General features: G+C 42.6%; 2 protein-coding genes and 8 non-coding genes across 13 annotated transcripts; 1 reads left to right on the forward strand and 9 right to left on the reverse strand.

Moving 5' to 3' along the window:
* Positions 1–595: 595 nt before the first annotated feature.
* On the reverse strand, positions 596–13,575 carry TAF1D (TATA-box binding protein associated factor, RNA polymerase I subunit D). 3 transcript variants are annotated; one of them, XM_039563340.1, is made up of 16 exons: positions 13,533–13,575; positions 13,126–13,198; positions 10,990–11,244; positions 10,435–10,885; positions 9,974–10,149; positions 9,312–9,369; positions 8,706–8,993; positions 7,048–7,097; positions 5,659–5,789; positions 5,264–5,309; positions 4,385–4,421; positions 4,006–4,079; positions 2,241–2,291; positions 1,783–1,898; positions 1,364–1,429; positions 596–724 (listed from the first exon to the last, which is right to left on the reverse strand). In XM_039563340.1, the coding sequence occupies exons 3-7, from the start codon at positions 11,229–11,231 to the stop codon at positions 8,838–8,840; spliced, it is 1,083 nt and encodes a 360-aa protein (XP_039419274.1). In that variant the 5' UTR covers positions 11,232–11,244; positions 13,126–13,198; positions 13,533–13,575; the 3' UTR covers positions 596–724; positions 1,364–1,429; positions 1,783–1,898; positions 2,241–2,291; positions 4,006–4,079; positions 4,385–4,421; positions 5,264–5,309; positions 5,659–5,789; positions 7,048–7,097; positions 8,706–8,837. The 3 variants fall into 3 exon arrangements, with proteins under 3 accessions (XP_039419274.1, XP_039419284.1, XP_039419293.1); XM_039563350.1 differs by lacking the exon at positions 13,533–13,575 and adding an exon at positions 13,347–13,509; XM_039563359.1 differs by lacking the exon at positions 1,783–1,898.
* LOC120411656 lies at positions 1,191–1,320 on the reverse strand. Its single transcript, XR_005604110.1, has one exon. It is a non-coding gene; the product is annotated as a small nucleolar RNA SNORA25 (small nucleolar RNA).
* On the reverse strand, positions 2,450–2,589 carry LOC120411654. The gene has a single exon (XR_005604109.1). It is a non-coding gene; the product is annotated as a small nucleolar RNA SNORA8 (small nucleolar RNA).
* LOC120411660 lies at positions 3,345–3,476 on the reverse strand. The gene has a single exon (XR_005604115.1). It is a non-coding gene; the product is annotated as a small nucleolar RNA SNORA18 (small nucleolar RNA).
* On the reverse strand, positions 4,157–4,229 carry LOC120411652. Its single transcript, XR_005604107.1, has one exon. It is a non-coding gene; the product is annotated as a small nucleolar RNA Z40 (small nucleolar RNA).
* LOC120411657 lies at positions 4,911–5,042 on the reverse strand. The gene has a single exon (XR_005604111.1). It is a non-coding gene; the product is annotated as a small nucleolar RNA SNORA1 (small nucleolar RNA).
* On the reverse strand, positions 5,429–5,567 carry LOC120411653. The gene has a single exon (XR_005604108.1). It is a non-coding gene; the product is annotated as a small nucleolar RNA SNORA8 (small nucleolar RNA).
* Positions 5,900–6,027, reverse strand: LOC120411663. The gene has a single exon (XR_005604118.1). It is a non-coding gene; the product is annotated as a small nucleolar RNA SNORA40 (small nucleolar RNA).
* On the reverse strand, positions 7,235–7,306 carry LOC120411666. The gene has a single exon (XR_005604122.1). It is a non-coding gene; the product is annotated as a small nucleolar RNA SNORD5 (small nucleolar RNA).
* Positions 13,576–13,801: 226 nt separating the features above from the next.
* C1H11orf54 (chromosome 1 C11orf54 homolog) lies at positions 13,802–25,510 on the forward strand. 2 transcript variants are annotated; one of them, XM_039565957.1, is made up of 10 exons: positions 13,802–13,908; positions 14,803–14,889; positions 16,574–16,696; positions 18,739–18,837; positions 19,770–19,843; positions 20,403–20,504; positions 21,456–21,632; positions 22,378–22,527; positions 23,112–23,228; positions 25,234–25,510. In XM_039565957.1, exons 3-10 carry the CDS (start codon positions 16,639–16,641, stop codon positions 25,405–25,407), a joined length of 951 nt encoding a protein of 316 aa, XP_039421891.1. In that variant the 5' UTR covers positions 13,802–13,908; positions 14,803–14,889; positions 16,574–16,638; the 3' UTR covers positions 25,408–25,510. The 2 variants fall into 2 exon arrangements, with proteins under 2 accessions (XP_039421891.1, XP_039421897.1); XM_039565963.1 differs by having other exon boundaries at positions 13,902–13,988.
* Positions 25,511–25,852: the final 342 nt, after the last annotated feature.

Here is a 25,852-nt window from a genome sequence, read left to right on the forward strand (position 1 = left end):
TAAACATCTCCCTGGAGCCTTCTCTGCTCCAGACTGAACCCCAACTGAGCCTTTTTTGCACAGGAGATGCTCCAGGCCTGCAATCATTTTTGCAGCCTCCTCTAAATCTGCTCCAAGGGGGGTCTTAGAAAGCTGACTTTTGATAACTGTACTTTGCACTTGTGTTTTAAATTATTTCTTTCAGTCTGGTGCAGTTGCACATACTGCAGCAGCAAACTTGTTCCTCTCTCAGAATACCAAGGGGAAGAGAAAGCATGCATTCTGCTACCAGCAAGTCACAGGTGATTGATCAGCTGCCATAATTTTCTCAACCCTTTGTTGGCTTCCCAGTGCAGCAACAGGAAATAGCCTCAGGCTGCAGCCCAGAGCCCCAAGTTTGATTTAAATGCTGTGACTGTACAGAAATAAATACCTGTCTGGGGCTTTGGTACAGCCGAGTTCAGTGACAGGGAAGTGAGGGAAAAGACCTGATAAAGCCACTTCCAGGCACCTCTATACACTCAGGTTAGCTGGGTCTTCTCTAACAGGCACCTTCACCACAGCTCCCAGGTGGGCAAGAGGCAAGTAACACCATGCACTACTGCACTGTGCAAAGCAGTAACAAGTTAAAATGAATGTTTAATTCTAAAAAACCATAATAATAAACACTTTAGAGAAGGTTCTTTCTTCATTTGCAACAGCTGTGCAGTTCTTTGCAGCAGGCTTGCAGCAACATCACCAGGATCTGAAAGAGGAAAAACATCAGCACTTTTAAGCCAAAAAAAAAAAAAAAGCGCCATTTTCTTAATATTCAGTCTAAACCTCCCGTGGCACAACTTCAGGTCATCTCCTCTCATCCTACTGCTTCTTACTTGGCAAACCAACCAACCCCCACCTCACTGCAAGCTCCTTTCAGGTGGTTGTACAAAGCAAGAAAGTGCCCTGAGCCTTCTTCAGGCTAAACACCCCCAGCTCCCTCAGCTGCTCCTCGTCAGACCTGTGCTCCAGACCCTTCCCTGGACACAAAAGTAGCAACTGGGCTGCAAGACTGCTCAAACCACAACTGTAGCAACCCTGTTCTCCCATGTCCCATGCTGCAAATTCTCACTTCAGAATGGAACTGAGTAGCCTCTCTACATCAGCATCACAAAACCCCAAAGGCAGCAGAATAAGGCCCTTTTTCAGCCCAGGAGGCCAAACTACACGAGGTGTTTATCTCCTCACAAATAGACCATAGCACACATGGAGTGTCCACGGCATCCTGCAGAGGATTTCAATATGCGGTCACCGCGTTAAGAGCTGCTGGTTTTTCAGCCATGCAAACCCTCTTTGAAGTGACCTTAAATTTCCTTACAGTACCAGCCTTTTTGCTAAGTGCCCTTACCATCACAGTCACTTTGGTAGCTCCCACGTGGTGTTTCTCTGACACACAGCAACTTGGTAGCAGACTCTAGGAGTTAAAGAGTCAGGTTTGGTTAGTACAGGGCAAAAGTCAGCACTGGGTGGTAAATGAATGGAGCAGCCTTTGTCTCCCTTTTTTGCTTCTGTTCCAAAGAACCACCCTCTCAGCAGGAGCTCTGGAATCCAATCTACAAATGTTCCAACTGGAACTTTTATTCCTCTGTAGCTTAAGGGCCCAAGGATCCAGCCACATCCTTACACCTCAGCAGGAACCTGCTCTTAACAGCAGAATATTGTGTCCTTAGCCTATGTTAAAGCTTTATTCCCAGCAGACTTGGTGCCACATCATGTGGCAACACAGGAGTCTGGTGGATTTGCTTTACGGTCATGTCCACAGCTCACCAGAAACAGGAACATCCCAGCAGCCTTGGTAATGACCAGACAGTCCTCTCACTGCTCATATGGGACTTCACTCAGTGAGCCAGCTCCCATCCTTTCCACTGAAGGACCAATCAATCCTGCCAATATGAAAGCCAAGTTGTGAGCAAGCCTAAAATACGGCACAAGCTCCAAGCACTGAGGAATTCCTCACAAGCAACAGCAGTCTCATTAAAACACCAGTACTACAAATGGCTGCACAACTGTGACAGCTGTTTAAAGTATGTATGCACACACAAGAATGACTCACAGATGAGTGATCTGCCAAGATCTGCAGTGATCACTACCCAGTCATCTCTGCTACTACATAACCATTTCTGCACTTTATTATACAACAGTTTCGGGAAGTTTTGATGCTTAATGTGATACAAAGATAATACACAAACTGTGAAGTAGTATTTAACTAGTAACTCAATACTTACCTGTCAAACAGGTTGCTCCCATGTTTTTAACTCGGGGCAGTTCACTTCATCCTGTTAGAAAGAAGAAAATGAATGCACTTGCTGAGTTCCAGAGGCCAGTATCCAGTTTTCACATGGATAATTAAAATGAAGACAAATGAAAACATCTATTTTCATTTTTTTACATGAAAACAGAAGGCAAGTACACTTAAATCCCTGAAGAGGTTAAAGACTGTTTCAGCAAAAATACCAGGTTTAACAGACACAGCTGGAGGAAAACCAAGGATGCCAAATGCTGCACTGCAGTAGCACTGCTTTTTGAACATCCCACCAGGAGAAGGCTCCTGGGTACAGGTACTGTAACACTGCAACAGCTACAGACCTTCAACCACAACAGCTCATTTTACATTCAAGCTTCTTGCATGCACCAGGGAGTGTCAGGGAGTAAGAGGTAATCTCCACAGAACTGCCATGCAGCTGAGAGAGAGAAGGAAATAAAATCTTTAACAGCAGCTTCAGAATTCTCCTATGTGAAGATTTATACTTCTTCTACAGTATTTTGCTTGGTTTTACTTTAAACTCTTCATTCCACAGAAAAGAATCCAGGAATTTCAACAGTATAGAAGTAAACTGGCTGAGCTGCACAGAAATTAACTCTAAATCCCATACTTGAAGATATAACCCAAATATTGCTGCTCAGTATGAAACTGTGGAGCATCTCTCAATACAAAACAAAATTACAGCAAGTTTATGAAGTTACTTGAAGACAGACATCACAGTGTGGTCTGTTCTTACCTACAGCCACTGAAACAAGAAATAATAATCACTCCCTTCATTATTAAAAGGAGAATAGACTGTTTCAAGCCATCCAGAAAACAAGAAGCAAAAAAACAGTGTTACAAGTAAGATACCTACACAAAAACCTGGGCAAAAGACTAAGTTGAGCCCATGTAATTCAGAATGTCAGTTGCACCTGAAGTCCCAGAACACACTGACTTTTGACTCTTACCAAGCTCTTCCACTTGAATCACTTTTTTCTTTTGTACCCAAGCACATTACACCTAAAGGAGTACACCTAAAGGAGAATACTGGGCATCACTGCAGTTCCTAGGACGCTACACTAAGATTTGTCTTGCAGTTTTATCCCACAGAGCTAACAGGTAGTTCAGTGGGTAAAGCCAAACCACAAGTTTATTCTGTGAGGCGTTTCCAACGACACGAACCTACAGAAAAGATCCTATCGGGATAGACCTCAACAATTCTGGTACTGTAACACAAGAGATGAATAAAAATCAAGCAGACTGGAAAGGTATCTGGTACATATCTCACTAAGTGTCATTTTGCATTGTTTCAAGACATTTTGGGGAAGAAGGAAGGTAAATGATACACTACGCACCTCCTTTGTAACTAGCAAGTTTTTAATTACAAGTTACCCGATCAGCAAACATCAAAGAGAATTAACTACAAAACTGTGCAGAATCCTCCCTATAAAATTCCAACCAAGTGTAACTGACTGGTCAAAGCAAAACTTTCCGTTTAAGCAGTTAACCTGTTCACCTTGGTTTTGACTGAGGGATTTATATGAACATTCTGTGGGCAAATCGAAGTTACAATAAATTTTTCCCATAACAGATGAATGATACTTTAAGATATAGTAGTGTAATGTTGAAAAAAGTCCCTGAAACCTTCACAAATTAGTAAGCTTGTTCTGAGAGACTTCTGGCCACTGAAAACCAGAGCCCCTTAGTCATTAAGGTATAGGTAGAACTTCAGATGTCATACTAACCCTCAAAGAGGCTTCAGACTTCTGTGAAATGGCATCCTGCATTTCTTCCTTCACCTTCTTCTACGTACCCGCCACTTGAAAAAAACAAGTAGTGTTACAAACCAGCATGTATGTGCACACAAATCAGCAGAACCTACAACAGTACTGAGTAATTTGTTCAGAAAGGCTCTTCTCACTCACTCTCTTCAGAGCAGTTGAACATTTTGCCAATCATCACAACAATTTTCTCACAGCATTCTCAAGTTTGGAGAAGAAGAGCTCTCATGTTTTCCAAACCAACACTGCATTTTCTTAGTAAGAAATGAGCAGCAGAAATGAGCTCACCAAGTTTAAGACAGGCAACAGCCAAGGGTAAAAAAAACCAGTCACACAAACTTACCAAGATGTTAGTTCAGACTGGACTTCAGGTGCACTTCCTAAAATAAAGTAAATTGTTGCATAAGTAATACTTTCAAGTTTCCTCAGTATTTTAGCAGTCCATCAAGACTTGGGAGCTTTTATCTCAGTATGAAGCCAGGGAGACAGTAGTCCAGTTACACTGGCTGAATGCTGATGACACAACAAAGCATTTCATTTGCAATTAAACCACAGCCCAATTTATCACACAGTTACCAACAAGGTTTATCTGCAATTTAAGAAATCAGAGCAGTATGGCACAATAAGTACAACTAAGGGGTTACCTCATAAAGAAAACATGGAGGACACCATCTTAAGACAGCTTGAAATTATGCTCTTAATAAATGATCTACAAGAATTCAGCACTGCAAGTATTTTTCCTCTACCTGCTAATTCTACTTCTTTTAGTACATAGGATGCAGAATTGCAGCACATCAACTCAAGCTTATCCTTAGATTTCATAGTAGCTGCATTTTTAAGTATGTTTGCAGAATTGTCCCACTAAGTGAACTTGTTACAGGTCTCATTGTCACCACTGCAATTAACTTTACAGTGAGGAAAGCAGAACCTGTTACTCTTCTAGCCACGTTTTCCAATTCAGACACACAGCAGGTTGTGTCTATTTGCTGAACAACGAGGCATGAAAACTCCACAGCATCTGTAGAATAGCTTGGTTTTTTTATCCTAGTCAGGTAACTGGGAAAGAAACCTGGTTTTGGTGCTCATCTGTGGATTTGTGTTTCAAAATACAATACTTTTTCTTTTTTTGCCAAAAGGCAACCAAAAAGTTAAGACTTGGGCTTTTGTCTTCATACAACTACCTCCACCTAGGAAAAACCCCAACTGTTTCTTTAATACTTACACTTAAGTAGGCTTTTCAATCTGTTCCATACATCACAGGAATGCCCCTTTAAGAAAAAACATTTTAGAACAATGTCACCAATTTAACTATACTTTTATCCCATAACAGTTGAACAGTTTTTTAATGTTGTATTTGATAAGTTTCCCACTAAGAAACACTAAATCTACTTGTTTCAACAGAAATACCAAGTTTAACCAGCACATCTGCATGAAAACCAACGATGCCAGCTGTTGAAATACTGTAGCACTGCTTTTTGAACACCCCATCAGAAAGACACTGCTGGGTGCAGATACCATCCAGTGCACAAATTAGCCTGATTGCTTGCTGTGGGAATAGCACTAGACTGAAGAAATCCAGTAGTCTGATCTTAAAGTCAGAAGAAACACAAAGCTTACCTCTTTTGCTACCATGTTGCACAGAAGTCCACTGAAGTAAGGGATCTGTGAATCAGGACAGCCAACAGCAGTAAGAATTCGAGAGATTCCTCAACAAGTTACAACTGCTGCTGCAGTGTAAGTGTGCTCATCTGCAAAGAAAAGATATAACCAAACTACACTTCTGAAAATTTGGAACACCAAACTCTAGACTGATCAGTATTTGAATCAATTAATGAATGCTATTTGAGGCCATGCAAATATTGTCCCTTCATATAAGTAACACAACTAATACATTCATCAGCTGTGGGTTGCAAAAGAAGGGTTTTTTTCTAAGCACTAGGTTCCAGGTTTTTGTCTACAGCAAAAGACAAAACCTGATCAAGTGCTGGAACAAACTGAACACATTCATTTTTTTACTATTTTTGAAACAGCATTTGAAGCTACTTCCCAATTGTCTGTATACTTACTGTTAGTAGTATTGGAAGCTGACAGTTTCCATGCTTTCCAATTTTAGGGACAGGCAGCTTGAACCAAGGTGTGTGAGGAGTTCAGAATCACATACACTCTCCTCAGAACAACTTACACTGACTGTGTCAACCTGACGTGCTTCCTAGTGCAGTTCTCCACCCAGAGCAATGGCCAAGTAAGATGTCTGTCCCTATCATGTTACTCAAGAACGCTTTTGTAAAGTTTCACTACTTGCCCACCCTCAGCTCAGTGTTTCCCATGTTAAAGGGGTTTTCCTACACTGTATCCTTACAAGGTGCATTTTTCCATGCTATTTCCTACACTGTCTTAGGCCATGCAAACTTGGTAACATCCTACAGTAAGAAGCTTTCCCAGCCGTGTACGTCCAAGACTACCAGCTGCTCTCTGCTGTCCCTCTTGTTCTTGCAGGGAATATGAATTAAGATGGAATTTTACCCCAGGGAAGCTAGCAGAAGCAGAAGCTGTATGATACACCCTGATACAGAAAGTGTGGGAAGCACCACCCAGAGACTAAGGGGACAGTAGTACTTCAACATCTTCAGCAGAGAAAATTCCAGACAGTATTGTCCAAACCGAATCAGATCAAGCTGCCCTGCAGTATTCACCATCAGGTAAAACCAATGTATTTCTATAAATAACTTCAACAAAAACTGCACTTAAAGAGATATTCAAGAACTCAAAGTTTTTGGTTTTGTTCAAAGAGTGGCTACAGGTTCTAATTTTGGTCAGACTGATGAAACGTCTGTGGCACTGAACTCAGTACCTTGGAAGCTTCACACACACAAGCTCCTCAGCTGTGGAGCACTGTAATGTATTCATTTAAACTAAGAAGCACTGGTTTTTTCAAAACCTTTTGTGAACTAATGCAGAAAAAGCTACCTGAAAGAAACAAAACTGAAACCCAAGAAAACAGCTTACCTTGTGCAACAAGAAAACCAAGAGGTATTTCATCTTCCAAAAGCAACAAACTAGAAGGGGAAAAAAGGCAAAGTGATAAGAAATGTCATATACAGTCAAATAACTGAAGATTCCCGAAATCAAAGCTAGATTTCAACAATCAATATAACAGCTGTAATAAGCCCGATTTCCTGTGTATTTATCCAGTTCTAATCAGAATTGAAATTTAGTTCATTTCTGAGTCACTCAGCAGTTGAACAGCAAAATTCATCACATGAAACTGCAGAATGAGCAGGATTCCACACACCCCTCACTATGCCCTACCAAGCAAGAACGCCACTCCTAGATCCAGGATGAGTCTTTCAAACCATTGACTATTTCTCAGGTAGATGCCTAAAAGAGTTACATGTAGCCATTAATTCTGGACCAATTCTAGTTGTGATCTTTAAATACTGAAGAGTAGTTTTTGCAGTTCTAGAGCCTTTAAGTTGCATTTGAGAAACTTCTTTTACAAAGGTTTGGGACCTTAATTCAAGCATGTAAATTACACAGCTTGACTTGCTCTCAATACCAAGCACCTACTGCAAATCTCCTCAGACTGTCACCTGCATTTGAAGGAAATTAAACCAGCAGATAAACCCTTTTTCTTACAAGGTGCTTGTTCAGCACAGATTACTTTTACCTGCTGGGCAGCTGTCAGTTAGCTGCTGACAGCAATTTGGTTAAGAGTATCAGAGTGAGGCTGTGAGGTGACTTGTTTTTAAATCTTGCTGATTCCCAAGTGAACTTTTTAAACAGCTACTACAACAGCTGCAGTAGGACTTAGTGGTATTCAGACCACTTCTGAACACTAGCCCTGTTTCCTACTGACTAAAACACCTTTGAAAAAGGTATTTGCAGTTAGGGCAATGCCTGTTAAGTACTGTTAATAAAAAGCTTTTGTCTTCTGCTAAGTCATGTTCACATCAGAACCCATTATGGACAGAAGAGGACAAGAGGGAAAAAAGAATTTTTAACCCAAGAGTCGCTATGCTGCTACAATTATTTTTAAAATACCTTACAACTTCAGATTATTGTATTAGATTCAGGAGCAGAGAACTAGTTTTCTGAGAAGTTATTCCATGTGGAATAGACAACCTCAATCATACAAAACTGATTTTATCATTCAAATACATTAACCACATTTTGCAATAGACTTTTGTCAAAGTTGGCCAACCACTTCTGCACTTTTTTGTTGGCACTTGACTTGCATTAAGCTTCAATTTTATCTTCAACCCTTTAACTTCTGAAGTACTTCAAACCTGCACCTCTAAGACAGAAAAACAATCTCTCAAGGACCACCCCCAAAGAAGTCAGCTATGAAAGAAAGGCATCTGAACTGCCCTTTTAACTTGAGCATACAGATGTATGCATGCCAACACCTACTTTTCTATACTGTGCTCCTGTTCTGTTACAATATTTGGAACTTGTTTTTCTGTTTTTAATTATGTAAACTCTACGATCCATTGCTAAAGAGAAGTCAAGTTGCAGACGCCAGAATTTCACAAAGATCATCAGCCACTGAACCAGGGATATTCTACTCTTGATAGAGAATAGCACAGAAGACATTTAAGAGCTTAGCATGAGGACAAGTTATACTTTTTTTGTAACTGTCTTGGACACGAGCCCAATACACTCACAGTAAGCCCAATGTGTCTAGGCAGCTTGGCGGAGAGCTCAACACTGACTGCAGACCAGTGTTTCAAGCCAAGTAGGCCCATGAAAGAGGTCTCTGAAGAACAACCGCTGCCACCTCATTTTCCATCTGGGGTTCACCGAGGTGAGCCTTGCAGAGGCACCGACTTCTCCCCAGCACCGTCTTCTTCATCCACTATTTCAATCACTTCAGTTGGTTTTGCACGTTTTCTTCCTGGCTTTGTTTTTTTCTTACTGGGAATTGTGCTGCTTAGAATAAAAGAGCTGTTCTCCTACAAAAAGGGAAGACAGGAATAGTCATATGTCTAGTTTTGAGATACTTAACATGTAAGATTTCAGTAGTAAATTTGCTGAGTTTAAGAACTCTACAGAGAACTGCAGAATTTCTGTACATTTCAGCATTATATCAAAGAGAAGAGTGTGGACTATCAACCTCCTCTCCTGCATTAAGAGATTAAGATTCACAGGGATCACAGAGTTAACTCTGGATCTAAGCTCAAGAACTAAATACTGAAAACCTTATCTACTAATTCTTTGACTCCAGAACAGAAAGGCTGGAGTGTTTCAGAAGTTAAGGAGTGTTTACTTACCACTACTCTGGCATCAAGTTGCTCCTCAGTATCAGAATTCAAGCTCTCCTCATCATCACTGAAATAAAAAACCAAATCAAGCTGTGTACTTTTATGGTATCTTAAAATGTGTAAGCTACAAGCTGTTAAGTGAACAGTAGCTGAAAGACAGCACTGTACCTTTACACAGTCTTTCAGGCTTTCTAGTTTTAAGGTTATGACTATATTTACAACAGCAAGTATTCTTGCTGATTTACTGGTCTTTTTATTGCACTAAGCTAATTGCTTGACCTTAAAGACCAAAGATGACACTGTGGTTTTTAATAATGTAAAAAGGAATTAAAAATTATCCTTTAGTCTTTGTTATAGAACACTGTACTTCATTTGGGATGACTATAGAAGAGTGAATTTCAGGAAACACTTTATTTGAATTTCTACCATATAATTTTAATCAGACAGTACAAATCACAAGAACAATTATTAGTCTTCAGATGAGATTAAAAATACCTCCTTCTGTGAGAACTTTCAAGTCAAGCATTTACAAACACAGCATCCCAAGTGGTAGAGTGCTTTGTTCCCAAAATAAACAATGCTTTCATAGGTTAAAAGGACAGGACAACTGAACTTGATACACACACATTTAAGTTAGTTAAGAACAAAAAAGCAAGTAAAGATGAACTTACTCTGTCTCCTGAATAGGGGAAATGGGGCCTTCATCATCTAAGTATTTGTGTTTCCGTAACACCATGCACTCTTTTTCTAAGTCTTCACTGGCCTGAAGAGCTTTTAAAGCTTTTTTAAGATGTTCTTCATATTTAAGTACTTCAATATACTTGAAATATCCCTTTGCAGCTGCTTGCTGTAGAAAAAAATACTCAGGTAAGATCTTTAAAAGTACCACTATAAATCATTTATATTATAAACTGAATTGTAATATTATATCAACTCCCATATATATATTCCTGCTGTGTCTGTCTTAAAATGTATTAAACACACAACATCAAGTGTCCTGTTTAGCAGAAGTAAAACCTCTTTTGTTATTTCATTCTAGCACATCAGGTAGAACTGCAACATATCCCATTTCAATTCACGATTTTTAGACTAAGAAAAATAATATATTTATCCCACAGAACAGAGGACTTACCTCATAGCCAAGAACCATCTTTAAGGGAATATGTTTCTCCCCATAATGTTTTTCGACAAAAGGGAATTGAAAACCTCTGTCTAGAAGCCTCCTCTTCTGCTCCTGAGGCGAGGCTGTCAGTGGGGGCCTCCCTGTGGGCATCTGTGTGCTCTCATACTTTTTCTTTTTCTTGTTCTTCCCTGCATGAACTTTGTATTTTCGGTGTGCAGCTGCTTTGAACTTCCTTCCCCTGAAGTGATAGGCAAAAATGGCCTTCAAATTGAGTTTTGACTTCTGCTGCTTGGAAACGTCCAATGATTTTCCTGGACTTTGGGGAGACAGAGAAGAATCTGAGGAGCTTTCATTGTCAGATACTCCTGTAACAGATTCAGCTTGTTTCCTCGAAGACTGAGATCTCCTTTTTTGCTCTGAAGGTGCAATGGAGCATTCAGGATGAGCAGCAGGGACATCACTGAAGAAGAAAAAAAGTATTTACTTTCAAAAGAAGGTACACTTCTATGATACATGACACAGGTTCTCCACAGGAAAAATTCTAAACTAGAGATAAAAACTCACATTTCTGAATCACTACTAATCAGTAAAACCTCAGCTGAAGCTGCTGCTGATTTACACATGCTGTTAAGAAGATCTGAAGACTCCCCAGAAGCAGCCCTCTTCTGCCTTGACCGCAAATGCTCTGTTCCTGCATTCATTTGCCATGAATACACCTCAGATGGCTCCTTCTGCTGATGGCTGATCAGCTCTTGGGCATCAGGGTAATCAGAGCCAGAAGCCTGGGGTTCATCTGTATCAGTCATGTTTCAGTTTGCCCTAAAAAGCAATGAAAATTCAAGCAGCTTAAAAAGATTTTTACATTCATCAGGTAACAAACTTTCCTCTACTCCACTCCTAATTGCAGGGTAAACTTACAGGAACGATCTTGAGCAAACCTGAGCAGAGAGTTTCCTATGAACCATGACCAGGTACATTCTTCACACTAACAAGTCACAGCCACTTATTTAAAGATATTCACTGCATAACTGAGGTCAGAAAATGTTTTTTTAGAGCTACTTTACATTCAACACCTGCCCAAAGGAAGGCAAACATCAGTGGTGCAACAGAGACTTGTTCAGAGATGAATTCTGAACATTTTAACCCTCTCCCTACTAGGAGTAAGTTTTGCTCCAAATGAGCACACATACAAGTAGTCAATGGCTTCTTACACTTGTAAGGATATTACAGTTTTAAGTCATACATAAATACGCATTTCACTGTGGTTTAAAGCCTTGAAATTAATCCAAGACCGTATCATCATGAGAAGCAATGCCATCTTCCCTCTGTTCTTTTGTGAGCTGTAAGATACCTAAAATCTCCTGCTTTTAACAATCCATCACCCATTTGTTCACTGGTTATCAATCATCACAGAGACCAGTCCCAAAACTAAAATGTTAATTTTCACTCGAATCTGCAACACAACACAGTCCAGCCCTACAGTGGCCCAAGTCTATACAACAGAGACTGGAACATACAGCCAAGGAACCTGGTTTTCCTCTGTAATAGCCTAAAGTTATTTTACCTTGTCAAGTTGTTTACTAGCCCTGTATATCTGCATCTTTCTAATTTTACTGTGCTTTTTAGAGTTTTACAAACTCATCATCATACACATTAATATTTCAAATATAATTACACACAGTTCAGCATCTGAAGGCTCTATAGCAGAACTTATCTAATGTCCTCACATAACCTGCAGCAGATCATCCTGAGGGCACATGCATGTCAACCAAAGAATCAGGCCCAGCCAGCATGAATTTAGGAAAGGCAGGTCCCACCTGATCTCCTTCCATGACCAGGTGACCCACTTAGTGGATGAGGCAAAGGCTGTGGATGTTGTCTGCCTGGACTTTAGTAAAGCTTTGGACACCATTTCTCACAGCCTTCTCCTGGAGAAACTGGCTGCTCATGGCTTGGATGGGTGCATTGCTCATTGCCTGAAAACCTGGATGGATGGCTGGGCCCTGAGAGCAGTGCTGAACGAAGTTACATCCAACTGGCCTTAAGTGATGTTCCCCAGGGACCAGTGCTGGGGCCAGTCCTGTTGAGTGTCTTCACTGACAACCTAAACAAGGGGATAAAGTGCACCCTCACTCAGTTTGCCGTTGCAGGGAAGTGCTGATCTGCTGGAAGGCAGGAAGGCCCTGCAGAGGGATCTGGACAGGCTGGATTGATGGACTGAAGCCAGCTGTCTGAGGTTCAACAAGGCCAAGTGCTGGGTTCTGTCCTTGGGTCACAACAACCCCAGGCAGTGCTACAGGCTGGGGGCAGGGGCTAGGAAGCTGTCTGATGGAAAAGGCCCTGGGGGTGCTGGTGACAGCAGCTGAACACGATCCAGCGTGTACCCAGGTGGCCAAGAAGGCCAATGGCATCCTGGCCTGTATCAGGAATAGTGTGGCCAGCAGGACCAGGGCAGTGACCATCCCCCTGTACTGGGCACTGATGACGCCACACCTCCAATCCTGTGTTTAGTACTGGGCCCCTCACGACAAGAAAGACACTTATGTGCCAGTTACGCTACGCCTTATGTGGGCGCACTGCTAACACTGGTTCACCCACGGCCTGACAAACACAAAGCCCAGAAACAAAACAGCGGAACGCCTGAGTAAGGACAGAGGCAGCAATGCCACTCTGACCACACAGACCCTGACTGGTACTCACAGTTCACAGCTCAGCATCCTTCGCGGCCTCTAGCCCAGCTCCGTACTGGAGCGCTGGCACAGCACGCAGATCCCTTAGGAAAGAAAAACAATCATCTCAACTTGCTGAAGAACCTGACTGAAAGGCGCCGGGCACACCCGCTCGCCCCCTCGCCAGGCTCGGCTGCCAGCAGCACGCTGCGGCTGGCGACACGGGAAGGCCTTTCGAACGCGGGCACCCACCGAGTCACCACGGGCCGGGGACACCCCGCTGGCACCGCTCCCGCGGAGCCCCTCACCGACAGCCGCCACACGCCCCTGTCCTCAGGGCACGACTCAACACCGCCAGGAGTGTTCCCCCACACCCGAGTCCCTCGGTCCCAGGTCCCGGCAGCGCGGATGGCGGCGGATCCGCCCGCCCTGACCAACCTGCGCGCGCCTCCCGCCGCCCCGCCGCAAAGGGCGCGTAATGGCGGCCCCGCGCCTTAAATAGCGCCGGGCGCTCGCGAGAGGCGCGCGGGCCGACGGGAAGGAGGGGAAGGGGAGGAAGGGGATGGTGCCATGCTGGGAGTGGCGGCGGGGCGGCCGCGCCCGGGGGCGGGCAGATGCCGAGCCGAGCGGAGCCGAGCCGAGCGGAGCCGAGCGGAGCCGAGCCGAGCCGAGCGGAGCCGAGCCGAGCCGAGCCGAGCCGAGCCGAGCCGAGCCGAGCCGAGCCGAGCCGAGCGGAGCCGAGCCGAGCGGAGCCGAGCCGAGCCGAGCCGAGCCGCGTCTTGCCTTGCTGTGCCGGTCCCGGACGGCGGGGCAGGTACGTGCGGTCGGGCGATAGTGGTGATCGGTGCGGGACAGGGATCGCGCAGGTCCCGGCTTCTCTCTGCTTCCCTCCCGGTGAGAGCCTCCAGTTACTGCTGTCCTGCTTCTCCTTCCCCGCGCTGCCCAGGCTTCTCCGAGCTGGCTGCTCTAGCCTGAACAGCCCCTTCCTTCCTCTCGCAGCCACGCCGAGCGCGCTGCCGGCTTTAGCGCTCCCTCTCTCCAGTACTCTCCGCTGCCTTTGCCTGCCGGGACACTCTCTATCCCCACGGACCTCAGCCTCGCCTAGCACGTCTGTTTATACCCTGCCGTGACCCGTCTCTTCCCCAAATCCCAGCCGCTCAAGCAGTTGCCTGTGCTGCCCCGGAGCCTTCCTCTGCCCCGTATGGGATCTCCTCGCGCCGCGCCAGGCGAGGAATACGGTCTCTGCATCTGTGGATGTCTCGCTCTTCTGGGTGTCATCGCTAAATTTCTCTCTCACAACTGCCATCTCCAGTTTTTTCCACTGATATTTCTTCCCCCACCACCCCCGTCCCCGACCCATGTCCAGCCTGCCTATAACCTCTCCTTTTTGGCTTTAACCCCTCCAAGCTTGTTTCAATTCAGGTTTTGATAACAGACACCCCACACACATAATTAATCTAATGGTTCACATTTCATCTGCATTCTCCTGGCACCTGGCTGATCTCTCTGATGTTTTCTTCTCACTTCAAAGGTAGACTTTAAGTCTTTACATACTTGTTGCCTCCATTCTTGTTGCACCATTCCACATCTAATAATCTTATCATCCCTTTAGAATTTGTGTTCTTTCTTTGAAAGTGTTCTGTAGCAATTCAGTGTCACTGCACGCCTCTGTGATGGAGCTTAATTGTGTGCTGTTGTCTCCTTTCAGGTTCTCTCTGTCCCACACCACACAATTCACTCCCCTGTGAATATCTGCAGTGGTGGGCCGCAGACCTACTCGTTTGTGCCACACCTGGTAAGCCCTACTGTCTAGCAATCAGATGAGGTTTATTATGTTGCATCAAATTTTTCTGCAGTCGTTCCCTCCTTTCTTGATTGCGGGGAGCTAACTACCGTCCATTACACAGCAGGCGATTGTCCCGGTGTCATACCTGAGCCTATTTATTTGAATAGTGTCCAACTCTTGCCTCTGCCATTTGCACAACAGCAGTTCTAGCTTCAGTCTGGGAACTAGCTTCTAGCTTCTCAGACTGTTTCAGGACAACCAATGTGTTGAATGCTGGCACAGCCTCGTTCTGCATGTGGCAAAAGGTTCTTGAGGGGATGAGGATCATCTAAAACAGTGCTGCCAAAGCCATGTTCTCACTTTCTGTCTGTGGCTAATTACTCCCTTTCTTGGTGCACACTAAAAGGCTTGGGGTATGATCCACTCCACCTGACATTAGGCTTCTACCAGAGGCACCAAATCCAGCCTGTTACTTTCTCCTCCAGAGCCAGAGGAGGGACAAAGTCAACTGTGGAGATAGACCACAGTTCTCAGATAAGACCAGCTAAGACGAGAATTACTATACACAGCTTGCAGCCTTTCTTCCTTTCTCTACTGCTTGCTACAGCAGCAGTTTGGGCTGGCTGAGCATTGAGCTCAAAGACTTCAGTTAGGTAACTGCTATGATCTCCCCACTCTTTTTATTTCTTTTTCCCCCCCCCGTTTGTTTTATTTTTTTCCTTTATGCAGACTTAAGAGGCTGATGTTATAAGGACAGTTATGAGTTTTGACAGTCATAACAGGATTTTTTTTTAAATAGAAGCTCGAACTATACCTAAGCAGCTGTCTCACACTGTAGTCCTTCCTAACAAAGACTCAGTCAGGTCTGGGAATGTAGTTATGATTTTGGCTTTTTCCTTCAACACCTGAGATCTGGATAAGTGGGACCCATTTTATTTTTTATTGATGTGTGCAACAAGTATGGGGCTAAGGAGTTAATGATTGCTGTAGCTGATTTTTAGGTAGTGTACAATCAGCTGTTTCTGCCCTGAGCTGTGGCTTGCCCTTCTAAGTGACTTTGCTGTTGCAAGGCTGACTGAAGCACAGTTCATTTGTGAAGGGGCTCTTAAACTTATGTTCAAAACTTTTGTTACAGGCTCTGTACCCATACAGAGTCTGATACTGCAGAACTTGCTGCTATTGATTTCTGTTTTGCTGCTAGCCTGTTCCTCTCTGGAAGGGGAAACAAATGCTCAGAATCAATTGGAGACCATGTCACAGCTGGGGTTGAAAGTCCACCATAGCCAGTGCTGGAAAAGTAAACATTAAGGTTGGTAAGACCTTAGGAGGCAGCTGATGTGCTCAGAAAAGCCCAGTTTTCTTTCAAAACTTTCTTGTGATTCCAGGCTTACAAATGACACATCAGTCTCCTGATCTCTTGAATTGCATTCAACATAGGATGTGTTTTCCCTACACCCAGTTGTGAGCTTGAGGACTAATATGTGTAGTGCTCTGAGCCAGCTATAGGGCTGACAGACACATCTTCTTCCAAAGTGCATAAGAAATTTAGCGTTATTATTGAAGCCATCAGTCTCTCCTGTGATGGCACAAACTACAGTTCTATTGTTGTCTATGTACTTGAGTGAAATTGAAAAATAATTAACATATTGAAAGGAGCATGTTTAAATTGTTAAACTATTATCTTTGTTGGCAGACCAGTCACTCCACAGCGTGCTGTACTGTAACTTCTTACCTGAAGAAATCAGCACCGATTAGGAAATGGCCAAAGTCGAAAGGTTTGCTTTTCATGTCCCAAGTCTGGAGGAGCTTGCTGGGGGTAAGTCATGCAGCATGTACTTTATACAAACTTGTAATGTACTCTTCAAACTTATCTTAAAGCTCATACCAAAGTATTTTTACATGCAGAATTACGGCTCTTAGCACACTGAGAGGTGAAGAACAGCACTATTTCTCTATATGCGAAGATTTCTCAGAGCACACAATGACTTTTCCCCCAAGCCCCCACGATATTTAATCACACAGAGAGGCTCTCAATCCCTTTAAAACTGCTGAATTTGCTGATTCTTGTGCAGGTTGTGAAAGTATGTCAACTACACACCAAACTTCTTTACACATACAGAATCATCTGTCCTCCTCTACCCTCTAGTATTTCTTTCTTTTTCAGGACTGCTCAAAACATAGCTGACAAGATGCAGTGTAGCATGGCAGATGCTGTTGCTTGAACCTAGTTGGCTCCTCCTTTGGTGATTGCTTTAGAACAGGGCTGCAGGAAACATTTCTTTTTTTACTTCTTTCTAAAGCCTTCACAAGATGTGCTCAGAATAACAGAGTGGTTGAAGTTGGAAGGGACTTCTAGGTTCAGCCCAGTTGTTCATGAGCTTTTTTTCTTGCCCTAGTAGGAAGACATTATTCCTTCTGGCAGTCTCTCCCCTTCAGCAAATATACTAAAGGTTTTTTGTCTTTTGGATTGATCCCCAAGTTCAGTTTGCCAGTTTCCCGAATCTGTGTCAGTTCGACATTTCCAGGTATTGAGAACATGTGGTCCCAGCAGTCCCCTGGGAGGGTCCTAGTGCTTTTGTCACCCAGTCAGACTGGGGCAGTAGGCCAGGGCTGCTGTAAACCTGTGAGCTCTTCAGAGAACACCACATACTTGCAGTAGAATAGCTTGAAAGAGTATCAGAAAAATTTCATCACAAAGCAGAATTTTCCTTTTTTTCCCCATCTGTCCTGAGGATCTCCTGTGAGCTGTGCATTGTGTTGCTGTTCAGATTTTGGGTATAATTTGAGGAGTGCCCTTTTACTGTCCTTGTCCACTTACCTGAAGGTACTGAGATGTATTTAGAAATGTGCTAAGTACCATCTACTGACCCTTTTGGTCAACAGCTTGGTAAATCTGATCTCAAGAAGTAAGGTATGGCTGAAACCCTAACTGGTAGAAATAAAGGCACAGGAAAGTCTTCTGTGTAAATAAGGAACCACCTGATTTGAGATCACAGACTGCATGTTCTGTCTTTAGTTTGAGACATCTGTCTAAGCAGACCACCAGGCATGAAAGAACCTGGACCTTTCAACATAGTATTTGAAGCAATGTATTGTGAAGACAATCCCACACTCAAAGTTTGGAAGTTGTTTCCAAACAATGTACTCACCTAATCGTCCCTGTTGTTTGAGTGACTTTGCAAGTTCTGATCCTAAAAAACATTGATATGAAGCAAACCAAAAATTTTAGATTTGATACATTATCACCAGCACCGTTCATTATATGTCTTGCTCTGATAGTGGCACTTGCCAGAAAATCTCCACAAGACCATAAAGAGGATAGGCAGTAGCCCATGGTGGTAGAAATTTCCAGACAGCAGAAACGGTTTAAGATTATAATCAAGGTATTGCAAACTGTCTGGTTAATGTATTTAAAGAACTGATTGTTGCTTCAGGTAAATCTTCTTCCTCCTTTGCTCTTGCATCATATTTGACTGTGACTGTAATTGTCTGCTATTTGAAGCAAACCTGCTGCTGAATGTGGTTGAAGTTTACCCACGTTACTTCACACTGCGCTGCTCTGAGTGCTACTAGGAACACTCAGTTAATGTATTTCAATGAAAATGGTTTTTAAATTCTTAAAATTAATTAGTGGGGCAGCCAACAATTATCTGAACAAACTTTTGCTCCTCTTTGAAGTTCTGAGTCATGAAACAAGTGCCTTCAGACATTTAAATTAATGGAGTTACTTAGGGTAAGCATAAGTAATGTATCTTGCTGAAAAAAAGCCCAAACAGATATATTTATTGTTGTTAGAAACTTGTCAAACTCTTGGTAATTTTTCGTTGTCAATAATTTTGCCATTATTCTTTATTACAGTTTTGCAGAAAGGGCTTAAAGAGAACTTTGCTGATGCTCAAGTCTCTGTCGTAGACTGTCCTGATCTGACTCAGGAACCCTTCAACTTTCCTGCTAAAGGTAATTTAGCATTCCTGTCTTCCACTAAGACTTCTCCAGTTCTTTCTGCACAATCCTGCTTAGTTTTGATCCTCTAAAGGTGTTGAGAGAGCTTAAATTGTTTTTCAGGTAAAGAATATACATGAGAGGAGAGCTACACTTTATTTCTGGATTGCTTCCTACTTGATGTATGAAAAAGGACAAGTCATTACTAAGTACTTGTCATAATTTTTTTTCCTAACCTATCATTGCACACCCACTTACTTCATAAGCTTTACTTAGTGTACTGAAAAGGTTTTGAAAATAAGTTGTTTTCTTTCAAATGGAGAAATTTTTTTGAACCATGCCAATCACTATCTGAACCTAAGGAGTTGTGCTTCCATTAATTTTTAAATTCCTGACATTCATGTATGTCAGTGAAGTGAAACTGTCACTAGCTGTCTGGAAGACAGACAGACATGTCATCTGTGCTACTCATCTGAGTTCCCTCTGGCATCAATGTGAAAGAAACACCTCCAGAGGATTATTCATCCCTTCTTAAAATACATATCCAAATAAGTGGGATGAATTGTCCTGGGACAGCTTTCAGCTTTGCTAAAAGTTTGCAAGTGGAGTCCCAGCAGAGGTCTCCACTGTGTGGTGAGGATGTTACTGGAGAACAGACAAATGGAAGGTGTTGATCACTCTGCCTTTTTTTTTTTTTTTTTTTTTTTTTTTTGTGCTTAGAGAATGTTATTTTACAACGGGTTGTGTAGCATTAAATCCTACTATGAATCATTATAGGGCTTGGACTTCTTAGTAGTTCAACACTTTATCTAAGCACACTAGGGAAATAATGTTCTCAAGGGTTTGAGAAGTTTGAGGAACCAGTTCCTTGGTGGGTTAGACTGTGTGATTATTAAAGATTATTGGGAAATAATATTTTACCAAGCTAACTGGGTGTATTTTTCCAGGAATCTGCGGAAAGCCTAGGATAGCAGATGTGGGAGGTGTTCCTTACCTCATACCTGTTGTACAGAAAGAAAAAGTGAGTTTTTTCCTGTAGCTGTGGGATTTAATATATTTGTCAAAAGAAAAGCAATAAACCAAACTAAGGACTAAGAGATACTATAGGATTCTACTTGTGAAAGACACTTTTCAGTGTTTAATGAGACTGATTCTAATGTGTGTTGTATGTCTCAGAATCTAATAAGTACAATAATTCAGTCTTTGAGTAAAATGAGCAGGGAACATACAGGTAAAACCTACCTTTTAGAAAACAAATAGATATCTACCAAGTTTGTTATAACTAAATGTTATGTTGTGTTCAGAAGCTGTGTTCAACCTAATTATCAAAAATATTAATGCAGGTGGGTGTTGTGAATTAAATGCCTCCAGGACTACAGTGAACAGAATGACAATTGCAGATCAGAGCACCACACCAAAATCATAGAATGGTTTGGGTTGGAAGAGACCTTAGAGATAATCTAGTTTCAACCCCTCCTTCAGCAAGCAGGGATGCCAGCCACTAGGTCAGGTTGCTCAGGGCCCCATCCAGCCTGGCCTTAGACGTTCTCAGGGATGGAAGGATTGCTTTTCTTTTGCAGGTTTATGATCTAAATACAGTTGCAAAGGACATAGAGCTGCCTGGAGCTTTCATTCTTGGAGCTGGAGCTGTTTCATCCAAGGTTCTTGGAATAAATGCTGAGGTCAGTATATAAGTGTGATGGTTCTCAATTAATTCATGGAAGTATCATAACAGTAGAGCAGTATCATGCTGGGTATGTCCCATTTACAACAATGTACTTAATAAACACTTTCACACCACAAACACATAAAACACATTAGGAGGAATTGAGATGAGTGGCATCCACTGAGGTGCATACTCCTGAGATAATAAAGATTAATTTTTAACTTGTAATTCTTCAGGAAGCATGTGATTACCTTGAAGCATGCCAGAAACATGTTTTTTTGAAACTGATGGACAAAGACTTGACCAGAGGTTTTAATTCCAAGATTTAGAAATGCTTGTCAAACTTACTGGTAAATGCCTTTTAAATGCTCCTTGTCTTTTACCCTCTTGGATTACTTTGTTTCACCATTGTGAATTTTAAAGATACCACACACACAATAATAAACTGCAGGAGGGATAGGAGACAAAAACTACTACCTATGGAGACTTTGGTTAATCACAGTTTTTTCAGGCATAAACCTTAAGTCTTGCTGTCTCCTTTTGATGGATTTGTTGGCAGATGAGATAGTCCACATCAGCATTAAGTTTGGGCCACTATAATAGTGGTTGTTACTGTATGCTGAGAAAGTATTACATAGAATTACAATACTGGCATGTAGATTATAGATTTTTTTTCTTCTTCTTTCCTTTTTTTTTTTCTTTAGCACTGGCATTCATCTTTATAAAACATTAAGTTTAATTGTCCAGATAAAGTAAACCTGTTTTCTCCACCTTTCAATTACATTACAATATTAGTCCATTTTTCTTACCAGTACAGACCTCATCCTGAGAGACAGAGCTGTGTGATGAAGTGGATTTTTTCTTGGGATCATGGCCCAAAGCTTAAATCACATTTATTTGAGTTCAGTTCATTTGGCTTATTCTTGCATGTTCTTATTGACTTACTCTTACATGTTCTTTTTCCCAGCTTATCCCTATTGTTCAAGCAAAGAGTGAAAAAAAGCCTGCTGTAAATGGGAGCTACGTTGCTCAGATAAATCCTGCAGACAAAGGGTGCCTGCTTGAGAAGTACAGCAGTAAATACACTGACTGTGAGTTTGGACTGTTGGCCAACCTTTATGCCAGCGAGGGCCAACCTGGTAAGGTACGTACTTGGATCAAAGGTGACTTTGCAGTGCTTTGTGACTGAAGGGAAACTCATGGTTCTCCTATCAGTTTTCTGTGATAATAGTAAAATAGTAATTCCACAAGAGAAGCATGCAAAACTAAAGAGCTGGTGTCAGTGATCAAGGGGAAGAATTACTGGAGACAGAGGCACTTGAATTTTTGAGGGATAAGTATGAGTTTACTAAAGCTTTTCCACCATAAATCATTCATCCAAATCCAGTCCAAATTAGCAGTGATTAAAGCTAACAGTGCAATGTACTTGTGTAAATGAGGTGTGGGCACTTACATAGCTTTTTGCAGAAGTGCTTCTCCTGACGCAGCCAGCACAAAAAGGTGCTGACAGAACGGTCAAAAACCTGACTGCTGCGTGGAAACTGAACAGCCTTCTCCCTTACCCAGTGTTTCTTTCTGACAAAGTGGAAGCCAGCTTCCATTTTGTCAGCAACCCCAGAAGGGGGTTGCTCATGTCACTGTCTCAGCATGGGTAAATCTCTTGCTGCCCAGCTCCCTGTACAGGCAAAGCTAGCATTGAACAGAACTAAGGAAAAGACAGTTGGTCATATACTGGAAAGATGCAAATGCAGCAGCACTTGCATGGAACCTTATCTTTTCAAAAAGTGTTCTTGCGTTATCAGCTTGGGAGAATTTCAGAACAGCTTTCACAGACCTTTTCAGACTATTGCAACAGGAGATAGCAGTGACCAATTGACTTTATCTTCCAGGTCATTGAAGTGAAAGCCAATGGAAGAACCGGGGAGCTTAACTTTGTGTCCTGTCTGAGACAAACTTTAGAGAAACACTATGGAGAAAAGCCAGTTGGGATGGGTGGTACGTTTATCATTCAGAAGGGGAAAGCAAAGATTCACATTATGGTACGTTGTTCTCAATTCATGTAACTTTCTTTGTCCTCATGAAAACAGAGGTATAAATCAGGGTGTAACATCTTAGTTCGTTAACTTTGTTTTGTACTTTTAAATGTATGCATAAACTAATAGGATGAGCACTGTATTAAAGTAAGGAGTTGACATCACAAAATCGGTGTTACAAAACTAGTAATGCTGTTTTACTTGGCATTAATACCATCATCTTTTGAAATCTGTGTGCTGCTAAAGAACTGGAGAACTATTGTAAAACGAATTGAAATGAAATACATTAACTCAGATGATACTTATAAGAAACATTAAACTTTTTAAAAAATAACTGAGTTTCTAAAATGTACCAGGAGGAGGAGCATCCTCACTTCAGCAGTTCTCCCATTACCTGTGCAATGAAAGATGCAATATTCTGGTCACTTCTGTCTCTGGCAGAAACAGAGTGATGGGCTGTGGTGAGCTTCTTTCAGTCAAGAAGGAAAATGAACAGAATAGTGGGGAGGGGAAAAACAAAGTTGCTAGAGAAAAAGTATCCTGATGCAAGTGTCTTCCTTTTACTTAAAAAGCTTTTATTTTCGCTGTAGCCTCCAGAATTTTCTTCCTGTCCGCTGAACACTGATGAGGATGTGAATAACTGGCTCAAATTCTTTGAAATGAAGGCTCCACTGATTTGTCAGCCAGTAATAGTTTCCAGAGATCCAGTGAGTCTCTTTTACTCATTTCTAAGTATAGACTGAGACCTGTAATGAATTTTGGATGTGATTTTCCTTTTAAGAATGGGAGTGTGTATGTATTGTGTTAGACTCTTCCAGAGCTGGTGCCATGGTTTAGAAGCTTCTCATTTCTGTGAATTGTTTGAATTGAGGACAGGTCAATCTGTTCTGAAACCTAGTGGTTGTTCATAGTGGATTAATTTAATGGTTCCAGTTGCAACTATGCAAAAGTGCAAGTGTTTGCATCCCAAACTCAACAGCACAGTTTACATTCTCTGCTGGCCACACTGGGAGAAATGTCAAGAGCATGGAAGCTGGTTTAGCCATGTCTTTATGTAGTTCACTTTCATAAGAACTCCCTCTGCTAATGCTGTGTCAAAAGACATGAAGCATGTGTCTCATTGCTGATGTAAATTGAAGTCTCTGCAAAGCCTTGTGCTGGAAACTTATCTAGCATCTTTCACAAGCACCAAATTTAACAGCAAATCATTCAGGATAAAAACCAATCTGGTTTCAAAAACCATTAATGTGTTCATAATTAGGAAAACCATTTGTTTAAAAGTAACCAGAAAACCATAGATGAAAATGACTATTTTATAGGTAACAATGCAGTCACAAGTAATATAAAAATGTTTTTTTCCAGAGTTAAGTGGCACATACTGTAGGCTTAGATGTGTTGAAGGGTGTGATTTGATTGTGTCATTATGTGGCAGCCTTTGGCCTAACGCTAAATTTTCTGCATCTTGCCATAATCAACTGATGCATACTTTGAAAGCAGCCATCAACAGCTGCCCTGTTCAGAACCAATGCAACTTGTGTGGTGGATGCTGCTGAGTTTCTCCTGTTTGCATCCACTGCAAGCTCAACAACACTTGGTTTTGGAAATGTTTGAGTGTCACCACAAAGAGAGCAGTAGACAATGGCATTCCAGTGCCATAGCACTATTCACCAGTATCCCCTTGCAGCCCAGAAAACTAATCCTATCCTGGGCTATGTCAAACTAGCTGTGGCCAGGTCAAGCAGGGTGATTCTTTCCCTCGTGAGACCCCACCTGGAATGCTGCATGTAGCTTTGGGGTCCCAAGAAAGATGTGGAGCTGTTAGAGCAGGACCCAAGGAGGGCCATGAAAATGAGCAGAGGGCTGGGGTGCCTCTTCATTTGAAGACAGACTGGGAACTGAGATTGTTCAGCCTGTAGAAGAAAGGGCTCCAGGAACACCTTATTGCAGCCTTCCAGTACTTCAAGGAGGCTTTTAGGAAAGACGGAGAGAAACTTTTTACCAGGACATGTAGTGACAAAAGAAGAGGCAAGAATTTTAAATTGAAAGAGAACAGATTTATCTTGGACATAAGGAAAAAAATTTTTAAGCTGAGCGTGGAGAGACAGTGGAACAGGTTGCCCAGAGAAGATGTGGATGCCCCATCCCTGGAAGTGCTCAAAGTCAGGTTAGATGGGGCTTTGAGCAAGCTGGTTGAATGGAAGATGTCCCTGCCCATGACAGGCTGGTTAGAATAGGTGATCTGTGAAGGTCCTTTTGAACCCAACCCATTCTATGATACATAAAACTAGTGGTGTTGATCTCATGGTTTAGTATGTTAGTTGCTATTTTATTCACCGTTCCTCCCATATTCATCTAACCAGGCTCTCAGAATTGGAGTAGAGACAGTCCCTTTATCACATGGGCCTGTGGCAATTCAGTGCAAAGGGGTTTGATTTCCAATAGGGGTTCCTTGGTGTGACTGCATTATTTAATCCCAATGGAAAGAAAGGTGGGGGGGGGGGAAAAAGGTTAAGAAGGAGATCTCAGTAAGCTTAACACTAAAGTTGGGGGCTGTCAGGGTTTCTAAATTCTTTTGTCTTACTGGCTTCACAAGTGTCTTGCAAGTTTTCGCTGCTTAGCGTTTGGAGCTATGTGGAAATACGCATCTAGGCTAGACTATCCCGTGACCTTTCCCATGAGCGCCTCGTTGACGGGCCCTCTGTGTGATGCCAGGGCTTCGATCTGCGCGTGGAGCACACGCACTGCTTCAGCCACCACGGGGAAGGAGGGCACTACCACCAGGACACCAGCCCGGACAGCGTGCAGTACCTGGGCTACTTCCAGCCCGCCGAGCTGCTCTTCCGCATCGACAGGCCCCAGGAGACGCACCTTGTCGGGAGAGACTGAGCCCCGCGGGCCGAGTTCATCTTCCTCAAGTACAAATGCTGATTTTTTAATGCTTTTAATTATGCACACTTACGAGATTTAAGAATAAATATGAGAACAGCAAGCTGCCGCCTTCTTAATTGTGTCACAGGGAAGAACTCGGAGCATACGTGTCATTGGAGTTATGACCGAATTCAAACGGTAATTAAATTGCAGTGTTATTGTATGTTTTCCTGTTGTTTGGTTGAGCTTCCTGCGTGGCTGCAGCTGACGAGGGGAAACCAGAGGTGAAATTATGTTTAGAACGGGACATGAAACCAACTTCTGGTCAAAAATAACGCTGTAGAAGAACACGGCAGGAGCTGCTGGGCTCGGCACGGTCCCTTCACCGCCCTAGCCCCGCCCCCTCACGAGCGCCTCCGGAGGCAGCCGAGCCTACTCGGCACAGGCCCCGCCCTCTCACGAG

Source organism: Corvus cornix, chromosome 1 (genome assembly GCF_000738735.6).
Source record: "Corvus cornix cornix isolate S_Up_H32 chromosome 1, ASM73873v5, whole genome shotgun sequence".
NCBI lineage: Eukaryota > Metazoa > Chordata > Aves > Passeriformes > Corvidae > Corvus > Corvus cornix.